Below are 13,713 nucleotides of genomic sequence, written 5' to 3'. Positions count from 1 at the left end.
TGTGTGAGTAAAGTATGTTTAATAATCATAATATAATTTATAATTAGAACTAAAAATATATTATAAGAATTTATAACAATTGTTTAAGGGAATTCATTTATTATAGAATACCCACCTACTTTTAATCGGTAGTTCAAGCCTGGTTTCCTATAAGAAAAAAAAATTAAGTTAATACAAATTTAAACAATTAAATAAAATAATAAAAAGGTACAATTAAAATAGACCACTTTCTATAAAGTTTTCTTCCTTATGAACTGATTATATAAAGTTATATACAGACCATATTTAACAGAAAGGATCCAAACCTTAAATTTGTAAAATATAAGTTAATGCTACTTCATTGTTTCTTACTCCAAGTCCAACAGAAAATATCCAACCCTCCACCCACATGCTTATACCATCTATGAACTAACTAGGAAAACACTGAACCCTGAAGATGGAATATCTTAGCATTAGTAGGAAATAACTGAGGAACCATCTTTGGATAAAATAGAATCTCTTTAGTATAAAGTTATTTAAAGTTATCAGTACATATATAGTTTTATTTTTTAATTTTTAGTTTCTTTAACTTTAAATAAAAAGCATTTAACTTTAAATCCGTTTTTGTAATTATATTGCTACATGTCTTGGTTCCTTTCTGTTGAATGCGATCCATATTAAATTAGATTTCCTTTTTTAATGACTATAAATAAAATATAAACAATATTAATGCAGTTTTACTTATGATAATTAAATTGGAAAAAATATTATTTTCAGAATAATAACGTTTAGCTGTACAATAAACTTCAGACAGGCTTTTCAATGAGCTCTGTTTCTGATTTTTACCTCCTGGGCCCTGTTTCATAATGAAAGCTAATAGATTAGTTCATAGCACAAGTGTAGAAACTAGTGTGGTAATAATACTAATACTTTTTTTTTTTCATAATAGGGATGACTATCAGTGATATTACAGGAATTAAAAAATACTAAAGTACAAGTTACTATTGTACAAGTCTGTGTAATTGAATTGAGATAAATCTACAAGACTAATAGTATTAATTTGTACTTAATTATGAAACAGGGCCCTGGGATGCGAATCTGCAGCCAGCTTCTGCACTAATTTCCAAAACAAAAACTGAGTAAAACTTTCAGAACATCTTTGAGGAGAACTTGACAAACCTGTAATAAAATGAAGCAACCCTTCTGAAAACTTAGAATAAAATAAACCTCAATATAGAAAAGGAAGAAAATAAAACAAGATATTGCAGCAAATCTTATAAGAAAGCTTGAGGCAGGCATTCAAACATGAGGATATAAAATATACCATCAATGGATATATACTATAAATTAATGCTACATACAAATAGAAGTAAGTTCACAGCAGTAACTTCATTAGGTTAATGATAGATAACGTTTATTAAACGTTATAATTGGTATTATTAAAAATTTGGTGGGGTGCAGGCATCACACATACTTTCATACATCCCCATATCTTGTGTAGATTGGTGGGCTCATGTTGAAGTAATCACTGTTTTTATTATTTAAAAAAAATCTGCAGAACAGAGAAGATGAAAATTATGGACAAAATTTTTTTATTTTTCTGTTGTGATAAAAATTTGTATATTATTTCCTGAGGTGGGAATAATGCATATAAATTTTATTCTGGCCAAGATTACAATTACTTTTACTATTTCTTACAATAAGAACTGTTTATTTTTTCAAATAAACAAAATTAAATGTGTTTTAGAGAAAGATTTTTTAAAACTTTGTTATTTAAGCCCAGCCAGACTATTTCAATGAGGATAAGATCTGGTATTAAGGAATACTTAATTGCTCACTCATTCACCAAGTTTGATCTAAATCATGTGGCAATTTGGAGAAAATTGAAAAAACGTGAAAAATTGATTCTATAGATTACTTTTGGTCTAGTAATTTTAGCAAAAAAGTTGCAGTCACATTACAGGTATATATCCATCAAAAATATGTAATTTCAGTTTCTTATGACTTTTGGTTCTTAAGCTAGGCTGTTCATGCACACACACAAACGAGAAGAGCTGGATGCTCACTGGGCTACATTAGCAAAAGAAGAGAGAATTCAGACTTTTGAACGATGGCAGAGATGTTGGAATGCCTCATCTTCTGGAAGATGGACCCATTATATGATTCCCGATGTGTCAACATGGATATACCGGAAACACAGGGCATGGTTGCTTCAGGGCCTACTTAGCCTGCTTCAAACTGAAGGACAGATCATTGTGCCCAACTTGTGATTCCGTGGATGAAACAATGGAATATTTGTTCTTCTGTTGTCCAGGATTTGCTCAAGAAAAAGAAGAGCTAGATATAAAACATGGCAAGAAATCAGTTCCGGAAAATAGAAGAGCTAAGAGATGTCATGTTTCATGTCTAGAAGTGCTAGACATGAAACATGGCAAGATATCAGTTCTGGAAAACTTAGAAGCTTTCATGAGCAGAAGGCTCAGAGCACAAGAGTGATAAAGAAGAGGCCAGGGAGTGGCTTAGCTTAAATAAGATGTACAAAAAGATTTAGGTAGACAGCCCTTCTGACCCATGAAGTAATGCTTGACAGTGGTTCCTCGGGGTGATAAAGAAGAAATGAGACGTGGATTTATTAGTGAGTAGGAATCTCACACTGTTGTGTAACTTTTTATTTGTTGCACTTTGTCTTTAAAAGATTTTTCCCACAAATAAAAAAAATCAACTCACAAACACACCATTTTACAAAACTTGGTTATTTGGTATCAGGGTATCTCAAAATGTGTATTTCCTTAGAAAACTCAAATTCGAAATTTTGCACGATTGCAATACTTTCCCTAACAATATATTCCACATATTGTTAAGTAAAAGTAAAAAACAGTTTATTAATTTTATTTATCAGTTTATTATAATATTCTTAAAAAAGATGGGGGAAAAATATTCTTAAAAAAAAATCTAAATTATAATTTTACTTGTGCAGCTACTGTGTATTCTCATGTTTTTTGATCAAATAAAGTGGAATGCATTAGTGAATATAATGTTTTGTATTTTGCCCAGAAATTCAAACTATCCTTGGAACAGATCTCCACATTCGTAATTATTAAGAATGTAATTGAAACATAATATTGGCAAGAAAATATATGTGAATGAATTTTTCAAAGTGGATTGATTTTCTTGTAGATCAGATACATAAAAAGAACAGAAACTTAAGTTTTTATCATTTTTAGAAAAAGGCATCATGGATAAATGAGGCAACATTATTCTCTATAAAAAAAAAAATCAAATCTTGTGAAAATATTGGTTCAACATAAATTATACATAGAAATCAGTATTGAACCTTCAGGTTCTCTTAGCACATTACTAATTTATTAAACAATAGAAAATATTGCTCCCTTCATTTATTTTGTAACAGGAAAATAATAAAAGGACTTTTGAAAATAAAAAAAGGTATATTTTAAACCATTTTTTATCAAATGAATAAAAATTTCAGGCTGATTTAGTTGATATATCAAACAAGTTTTTTAAATACTTTAAATATTGGGTACAAAACTGTGTATTGATTATTCAGAAAATAATGATTAACCCTATGCTCCAGAAACTAAAATGTTATAAAGTTGAGGGAATCTGAAATTTGACCAATTTATCTCAGTTGATTAGCTAAGGTGTGTGGAGCAGCTGGAATTTCAAAGTACATCTTTTCTTAAACAAGTTTTTTATCAGAGAAAAATTGAAAGAATTAATATTGATATATCTATTGAGAAATGACACTTGTTCCAATTGTATATACACTAGCTACTAGCTTCACTTATGAATATTTCATTTAATTTCTTTATATCTATTACATTTCATATTTTTTACATGTTCAAATATTTAGTTCTTTTTAAATTTATCATTTTTTATATTCACTAATTTATTTATTTTTTTTTAAATGTATTTACTTTCTTTTATGCATGTATTTATATCTTAGGATCTGTGTATATATTTGTTGAGTTGTGTTTTTAGATTTTAATTAAATATTACCTATGTATGAGACTATATTAGAATACAAAGGTTAAATAGTTAGAGAGGTTGAATCAAAAAATGTTAAAAAGTTAGAATACAAAAAGTGTGTTTCATCAGTTTAATATTAATTTCAAAAAAATTTACAATTTTACTATTAAACTTTTTACACAAAACGTTATGCAATATTTTGATTGTGAAAAAAACAAAGAAGATAGTAATTCTAGTAAGAAAAGGATGTATGCAACATTAAATAAAGTTTAAAAAGTAACTTTTATAGCAATAATTTTTAAGTCTGTTCAGCTCATTTTGATTTTTCATTTTAAATTTAGCATAAGTATATTTCATAATAAAGGTAAATCATAATGGAAAAAAGTTTAAAAGCTGATTATTTGGTACTGTAAGATGAAGTTACGGAAAATATTAAATAAAATATAACAATGAAAGCCGGTAAAGAGTAATGTCTTAAATAAATACAAATAAAACAAAGTTTATGGTAAAATAGAAATGATTAATAAAGTAATTAATAAAATTACTTAATTTTAACTCCTTAGTCGTGTTTTTTTTTTTTAAATGTAATATATTTTTTACCTTATCTGCGTCAATAAGTTGCTCAATTAATTCATCTTTCAATATTAATATGTTGTTTAAATGACAACTTGCCAAGCATTCAAGCTGAAATGTTATATCCAGATGTAATTTCAACATAGAAAAAAAATATAATTAATTCAACCTCTTGTTATCAATAATAACGTCTAATGAAGTTTTAGTTTATCATAGGAAATGTTAAGAGCTGAAAATATAAACATTAGAAGTTCTTTACTCTACTTATAGCTGATTCTAGAGAAATAATGTACCTAAACATTATTTCAAACAAGAAAATTCGCTAATAAGGTTATAATGACAATTACTATTCATGCATATTCAGATAAATTGTAGTTATCAGTTGAAAATATTACATTACAATATTTCATTAGAACTATTTAATCAATCGAGAAAACCTTTTTTTTTTTTTTAAGATGAGTCACAGCATACAGGCTTCTAAGAGAGACAAAGTGTTGTGACACAAAAGAAGAATTATAGAAGATTTTTGTTTAAACAGATAAATTTTATTCAATTTTAGTCTCCAAACAATTTTTATTGCTTTATAAGTCTGACATTTTGGCCATCCTCAAGGACAAACTTAATACAATTTGTGATAAATTATAATAGAGAAGGTTAACTGTGATAAAAAATTTTAATTTTTCAGTTAATGCAAAGAATTGACAAAATAGGGTAATTGTGGACTGAAATTAATGATCTGGGCAGAATAGCCAGCATAAGGTTGTTCTTTAAAAATTATGTGGTTCTAAAATTGTATTAAGATTGTTCTTGAGGATGGTCAGACTTATAAAGAAATAAAAACTGTTTTGAGACTAAAATTTATTTATTTAAACAATAATAACAAGTCTCAAGAAAATATAAGATTATTTATAAAATAGGAGATTTTCTTAAATTTATTAACTTTAGGTTCTCAACATAACGGTTAAAAGAATCAAGTGTATTAAAAGTAAAAATTATTGTTTCATCAAAAATAAAATAAAGTAAATGTTTGTATAAAATAAATTGAAAACTTTTTTTTTTTTTACAATATTTTGGGTATTTCAATGTCTTGAGCATGGAGGAAAAAGGTTTTTGATGACATATTTTTTTCCATATAATAAAATAGCTTTGAAATTTTAATTTTATTTTAAAAATACAATGTTAGTTTTAACACAATAAAGTCAGAGCCGAATTCAATAACAAAGGATACATAAATATACAAAGGAAATACTATTTAGGATTTCTTTCCAGAGCATCGAATTCTCAAGATTAAAATAAATTATAAAACAACAGTTACAATTTTGTTTTCCAGGAACCTGCAAAAATATCTAATCATTGTGAATACTTATTATCTTTCCCAATACAATCTTTCTCAATCAATATAATTTTGGACAAGTTATCAGAATCATCAAGTTGTTGCTAGGTTAAGTGGATAGCAGAAAAATACAAAACAACATATTTATTTATACGTATAGGTTTAAAACTTAGGCATATTGTACTATCAGCTGTATATATAGATATAATTGAAAAGCAATAGAAGATTTATAAATTAATAAATTTATCTTAAATGAGGGTAATTGCATAACTGGGAGCAAGAGCATGAATGGTTTTTTCAAAATTTATTTTGTAGGAAAAGCTATTATCAATCACGATTTTAAGCGAATCCACTCTATTTGCTTGAAATTACCATAGATAGTCATCCACGGGACAAATTTTTATGATGAGTAGACAAAATACCAACCAATTGCTCATAACCCATAAAATAAGACTTGCAGATGGGTAAGTTTATTCTGATAAAGAAAAGTGAGATTACCTTGAGCTACTAACTAACTGAAGTATTCCGCCTTTCATCAGCCCTATCCCATTTAACACATATACCTTAGATCTACCTTCACATTTGGATAGAAACCACTTTATATTGATGACATATTCATTTATGCATCCTCATACAGAATAGATACAAAACTAAACAGCTTACAGGCTCTTCTTAAAAAACTTAGTGTTTAATTTAAAATTTGGAAGATTAAAGTGAATGAACCAAAAACACAAGCTATCTTATTCAATAAAAGGAAATCATCCATAAATGAAAACAAGTTATTATAGTAGGTACTACAATCCCATGGGTTCAGTAGGTCAATTCTAACTGAAATAAATAACTGAACAAATCTTTAATGTTCAAAATGAATGCAATAGAACTAAGGGCATAATCAGCAAGATGGCCCCACACTTTAGTAGGAATTTTAAACTATCATAAAAAACAAAACAAATTAATCCTGTACAAAACAGTAATATGTCCAACAATAATGCATGCTACTCCTGTCTGGATCTATACATGCGACTCTAATTATAGAAAACTAGAGGTAATTCAAAATATATATGAGGGTAGCAAACAACTACCCCTGGTACACCAGAATTTCAGGTATGCTATCTGTCTTACAGCTCCCGATGATTATGGAGTACACAAACTTATTGGCACAAAACATTTTCTCTTCTACTACCATTTCTGACAATTCCCTCATACAAAAAATAAGAGACTAAGACAGAAGATCACTAAAAAGATACACCCACAAATATACCAAACACATTCTATTAGAAAAAACATAAATAATACATTTATACATTAATCTACGGTCAACTATCTACACCTCAATTTATATATTAAATTGTACATATAAAATATATTAATTGTATATATTTTATCCTTAAACAAAGTATATTAATTGTTCATTTCTTCTATCATCTACAATTTTATTTATATATAATTACTTTAATATATTGTTTTTTTTCTTTGTATTTTGTAGGGTTTTTTAAAATATTTAAAACTATAAATATGTAAAGAAACAAAAGAAAAGAAAATTTAAATCACATAAATGTATCATACAGAAGGTATTTGTATCTTAAAATATACTACATCGATTATAGCCTTATGGCATATTATAATTAATAAAAAAAAAACCATAGACAGTAGCTCTTCCAACAAAATATTCTCCATTTATGCACATGCTTCCAGATATGCACTTAACCCTACTTACCTTAATATGTTTATTAATGAAATTAGAATCTGAAAAAAAAAATCATTAGAAAACGATTGCATGTTAAACTTAACTAAATTTACCACTTACGTCGTGAGGTGAATAAGTCGCCATATTAAATTTTTCCAGAAGATTATTTTTTTCTTTAAGCTCTTCTTTAAGAACACCTAGCTGATCGCTAATATCTTCAAATCTAAAAATAATAAGAACAAAAATTAAAGAGAAAAGAAAATAGGTCAAGAAGAACATAGTTTTTAACTATTTATAGATTTCCAATGTTTCGACTCACTATGTAAGTCTATATCAGGGCTGTTGTGATGGGTGTAGATAGAAACAATAAACAAAACATTTGATTTTCCCTTATATTAAAATTAAAAATTCCTTTGTTCATTGTTCTAAACCTTCCCTCATCACAAAAGCTCAGGTGAAGACTTACATTGTGAGTTGAAATGTTGGTGATTTATAAATGGTTGAAAAATATTTTTGTTATTCTTGACTCCATCACCTTCTAAAAATGTATTCTCCCAAAAATGTATGTATCTAAATGTATTTAAAAAAAAAATGGTTGTCAATTCATTTGTTATAAATGCATTCATCAACCATCACCTCAGCACAAAATCCTCAGAAAAAAACTTTAGCAACTAAAAAAATAGAAATGTTTAAATTAAATAAATATCACGGTATTACAAAAATTACTCCTTCTTATTCTCCAACATGGTATTTTTAATAAGCAATGGTGTACTCATTTCCAGTAGATACCCTTCTGCAACAGACAAATCCGTTAGAGCCATGGCTGCCCATTTTAGAGCGGTTTTACAGAACAAAATTATAATTTTTTTTAATATCTTTGGATTACACAATGGATAGTTTTATATATTCAACATTATGAATAACTGAAATATTGAGGTTATGTTTAAATTATACAAATTCTAATACACTTAAAAGAAAATAGTTTTATATTAGATACTTAATAGCTTGTAACTTTAATAATTGAGGTGGTGAAAGGAAAAGTGGTGTAACTCATTTTTCACTCATTTGTAAATATTTATGGCCATATCTAGATTCTTCATAGTCAAATCTATTAAATATAGTAGGGATGCAGCTCATAACTGTTATTATATGTCCAGCAGCAGTAGCACTTGTTTGACAGGTAAGAGAAATCTTTGTTGTGATAGAGGGTAAAAGTGGGCTAAGGAGCTCTCTAGGACTGGTTATTAAATTATTGAAAAAAATAAAATGATCAGCAATTCTTTTTTCCAGTTTAATCCTTCCTCAAAATAATATTTATATTATATTTTTTTATAGAAACATGATTTTTTTTTTTCAATTGAATGAAAGTTTTTTTTTAATCACCAACAGTAGGTTCTAAGAAATTATTTCTTGTAATATATCAGTGCAAATAAATGTCAAAATAGAAATTGAAAATTTATCCTTTCAAAATGCTGAAACTGGAACGTGTAATATGACAGTAAACAAATTAAAACAGTTAATTAAAAGTTTATGGCAAGTGGTCTCTCATATTGGGGACAGCAGTAGCAGCGTGGTAACGTGCCAGTCTACCAATCCACAGGTTGTCGGATCAAATCCCAGTCCCACCCGGGCTTTTTTTCAAGCACAAAATAATGCAAAACACACTGACAACCCCCCCATCCCCCCTCTCCCTCCCCCTGGGCATTTGTGAGGCCCATTAGCCAATAGGTGGCACTCACAAAAAATAGGCAGAAAAATCCACATCAAGAAACGCACGATGTATTTCCTAATACTGGGAATAATACAACCTAATATTGGGAAATACATCGCGCGAGGACTTAGGCCTCAATAGTCTGTTGCCCATAGAATAATAATAATAATAATTAAAAGTTTATGGTGGTCTCTCATATTGCCTAATGATGCTAACTTTTGTTCAATAGAAACCTTCAGTAAAAGCAGACATATTTATTAATCCCATCCATTCAAGAACACCACTTAAAATAATTTTTTATATATAATACTTGACATGTTAAATAAAGCAGTTTTTACTTAATATATTAAAGAAATCAACCCTCCAATGTCCAAATATCACAGCAAAGAGCACCTTGCCTCCTGCTCCACCTTAATATTTTCACGTCTACCTCATGGGCCTTAATCATATGTCTGCATCGCCTTGTGACTCAAACCTGGTTAAATGAAGCATCTTTTACATCAGAATTTTTTTTTTTAAATTGTCTAATATTCTTTAGAAGGGTTATAACTTTAGCAATGATGTTTCCTAAGAAATAAGATTTTAAACTTAAACTCTATAAAATGCTTACTCTTGTAGAGTTTCATTAGAAAAAAATCATCCCAAACATTTTAATTTTTAATGAGATCGTTTATATGACCGTGCCTGTCCTTCCCCAAAATGAAATATCTGAATTGTTCATGAAACTGAAATTTCATTATTTGTTACAAATGAATAAAAATATATGCATAAATAATCACTTTTTAACTATTTTTTCTTAAATAAGGCATAAAATAAAATTTATCAGATACTTAATTAATGAAAAAAATAATCTGAAACCATCAAACAAAAACAATAAACAAATATAATATGTTCATGGGTGGACTTGATACAATGGATAAGAATGATAGATATAAATAGTATGAAGATCGGCATTGACAGAAAAAATTGGGTAGAGGACTATGTTCATCTTCTTGTTAGACGCCTAATCTACAAAAAATTAGAATATTCACTTTGGGAAGCCAGTTTTCGCTGAGAAATAGTCTTCACTATTTCAAAACACTATATAAGAACAGATGGATATAATTCGAGAACTTATCACATTTGTTGAATAAGTGAGTACTGGCAGACATAAGGCATGATAGAATTGACCAGTTCATCTTCTTCTATCATCACAACAGGCATTTGGTGCATGAAGCTGCCAACCATCTTTCTCTGTCACCTACATGGGTTATTAAATCTTTAGCAGCTGAAGATCCTGTCCCACTCCATTCCTCCTTTGACCTACCACTAGAACGCATACCATCCGATGCATTCTTGTATAATCTAATAGCCATTCTGTCCTCACTCATCCTATAACATGGCCTAACCATTTCAGTCTTTGTATTTTAATGCTAGTGCTAAGATGCTAATTTCTTGGTAGAGCTGTTGTTTGAGTTTGCTGTTCTTCACTAAAGACCATTTTCATGTACGGTTCTTAGGGTTGTCCTCAGAGTAAATCTTTCAAACCTGTCTAACAGGTTGATACTTTTATTGTTAAGGTTCCATGTTTCTCCCCCGTACATGACTATTGGTGTTATTAGAGTCATATACAACATGAACTTGGTCCTACGACTCACAAGGTTACTTTTAGTGAGCCTTGAGATCAAAAAATAAGCTCTATCACTTCATAATACAATCGACCACTTCATAGCTGAAAGAAATCATCAATGATGTACTATCTTGGGTATTCTGTAAAAGGATGCAGACATATGTAAAAATTAAAACCATCTTTAACATTTAAGATCTCATATGATTATGGCCAATTTTTACCAAATGGCAAGTCTAATTTTTTTCAAACAACATTCTAGTGTTTCAACATGCCCATTATCAAATAAAAGTATAATTGTTTACAATCTTAGAGGTCCGGTACATTCCTCACAACCGGGAGCCCTTTATCACATGTTTAGAGTTCTATTATATAAATTGTGAGACATTTTTTTGGAACCATATAATGCAAACATATAATTTATAACAGAACAAAATTAATTCCTTTTATTCCCTAGGAGAATGGTTTAGTGATAATGATTCTGCATCTGATGGCTAATGATCGCCGTCTCATGTGTAGCTGGAGTCTATGATGGGTCCAATTGTGCTGCCACTGTTTTCTCCTCACGTCTTGTTTGCAGATTCTTAGCTTCACCCAGGCTGAGCAGAAGACGGGTTATTGTGATGTAATTTTGACCGTTCTAGTTGTTCTTCCAACAAAGACTGGTCACCATAAGAAGTGCAATTAGTAGTTGAATGGGTGACCAGGCTATTGAGACATATGATATGAGCCTGTGACATCAGGTTGCGACATGCGATACACACTGTCTAGATTTCACATTGGGAGGCACCAAAATGAGACCATATTTACTTACACCACTATTCCTTTCACTGCCTCAATAAAATTATTTCAAAATTAAAAACAGTAATGATTACCTTCTATTTTTATCAAGGGCCTCAACCTGAAACAAACAATTCTAATAAACTAATTTATAATCACAATAAGAATAAAATTAAATGCTTATCTAAACATTTTTCTTCCAATCAAAACTATTTTAGCAGGTAGAACAAAGAATGCAAACTGGAAAATGGCCGTATAAGATCAAGCCACCTGCCGATTTGCTCAATGCACATTGAGAACGCCAAGGGTCCTTATTATTATGGTCATATTAGTCTAAGACCACAGAAAGAACAGCAAAGAATACAAATTTTATTATGTAGTTATCTGTTTTCTTTTAGAATTAGCATTAAATTATTTATTATCATGGACCTATTAGGACCACAGAGATAAGATTTATTTGTAGTTAATCTGAAGAACAATGATAAGCACAATTTTATTTTAATAATAAGCAGATATGTAGCCAATTTCATTTTTAAAATTCAGACCAAAATACCAATCATAAATTTTAAAATATTATTAATAATTTGTTTACATTAGGAAGATTGAAATTATTAAATATAGCATTTTTAATAATAATCCAAACAGATTGATATGAAATAAAAATAATATTTTATATATTAATAAAAATTTTACAAAATTTTGATAGTGACATAATTTTTGAGTCATTTTCCAACTATTTATTAAACAATTTTTCACCATAGTCTATAAACATTTTATTTTACATACAGTGATAACTCTATAAGTTTCCTTATTATAAATTGAATGAAATATATATTTTTTAGGAACTATGTTGAAAACTTTATGAGAGGTCACCAGTCCAGGGTTCGATAGAAATTAATACTTAATTTCAAATTCAATTCAATAAAATAAAATGCATTAACAATACCCTCAGTTTCTCATTTTCTATCTGAAGAGATTGAATTAAACCATGCTTTTGTTGTAAGTCAGCTTGCAGACCAAAGATTATATGTTCAAGTTCATCCATCCTGAAAGAAAAAAAATACATGAATTCATTTAAAAGCTTCTCTAGGCCACTTAGAGTTTAAAATAAAATGACAAATTGTAATTCAACAAAATTTATAACTAAATAAATTGAATTTTTACTCGTCAAAGGAAATTTCACTTTTGAGAAATGGATACATTAACTTCTCAGAGAATACTCCTCAGTTATAATTATAGAGTAGATTATAGGCTATAAGGTTATAAAGAAATGAGTTTAAGTAGAATAAAAAAAAAAAATGAAAGCACATTTCTTAAACTATTCCATATCATAAATCTTGGATTGATAACCTTCATTTCCTCCAGAGAATGCAAGGCTAGAAAACTGATCTGGAAGGTGTGAAAATACATTAGAGGAATACCTGCTTATCTAATTTATTTAATAACTAGCCAGACAGTTTTAATCAATTAAATTATCTTTTAAATGAGTAGTTATAATATTCCAGGAGATGTATAGTTTTCAAGTTATTTGAAAATAATTTTTTTTTTTTCAGATTCTAGAAATATATTTTTTTAAGCACTTTTTTACAAAACCCAATCCTTTAGTACATACATGCTATACATACATAACTACCATAAATAGTTTCAGCTTCATAGCCATTGTTGTTTTTGAATGATCAATAAGGCATCAAGTGAATGATTTTTATTTTCTTGCATGTAAAGATAGAATGAATTTCCATTGAAACTAATACAAAATATCAACAAAATACACGTAAATCCAAAGTATAAACCTTTTCTAATAATGGTCTGACTTAAACATTTTTTGCTTTTTATAGAATTTCATCATCTTTCAAATTAGTAACTCCAATCATCGAGGAGATGTATAGTGTTCAAGTTATTCAATAAACTATTTATTTATTTTTTTTTTATTATGGGAAATAATTTTTTAAAAACCACTTCCAGGAGTCCAAAATTGTTTGAAACCCAGCCATATTACATATCTATGGCATAAGAAGAAAATAGACATTAATAATTTTAACTTTGTAGGCATTGCATTT

General features: G+C 28.6%; 1 protein-coding gene across 15 annotated transcripts in view; it reads right to left on the bottom strand.

The window, feature by feature from the left end:
- Window positions 1-13,713, bottom strand: part of LOC106692531 (putative leucine-rich repeat-containing protein DDB_G0290503) — a 115,778-nt gene that overhangs the window by 85,053 nt on the left and 17,012 nt on the right. For 14 of the 15 annotated variants that reach the window (XM_014438514.2, XM_067047590.1, XM_014438518.2 and 11 more), the window contains 5 exons: window positions 12,603-12,702; window positions 11,752-11,777; window positions 7,680-7,782; window positions 4,567-4,650; window positions 116-147 (listed from right to left, as the gene is read on the bottom strand). In XM_014438514.2, the coding sequence (XP_014294000.1) occupies window positions 116-147; window positions 4,567-4,650; window positions 7,680-7,782; window positions 11,752-11,777; window positions 12,603-12,702 (345 nt within the window). The remainder of the gene's footprint in view (window positions 1-115; window positions 148-4,566; window positions 4,651-7,679; window positions 7,783-11,751; window positions 11,778-12,602; window positions 12,703-13,713) is intronic. The other variant, XM_014438519.2, reaches the window with a different exon arrangement.

The sequence above is a fragment of the Halyomorpha halys genome, unplaced genomic scaffold, assembly GCF_000696795.3.
Source record: "Halyomorpha halys isolate HHAL.00 unplaced genomic scaffold, Hhal_1.1 Scaffold59.1, whole genome shotgun sequence".
Classification (NCBI taxonomy): Eukaryota; Metazoa; Arthropoda; class Insecta; order Hemiptera; family Pentatomidae; genus Halyomorpha; species Halyomorpha halys.
The sequence above is the reverse complement of the archived record's forward strand: the minus strand, read 5'-3'. Positions and strand labels throughout refer to the sequence as shown.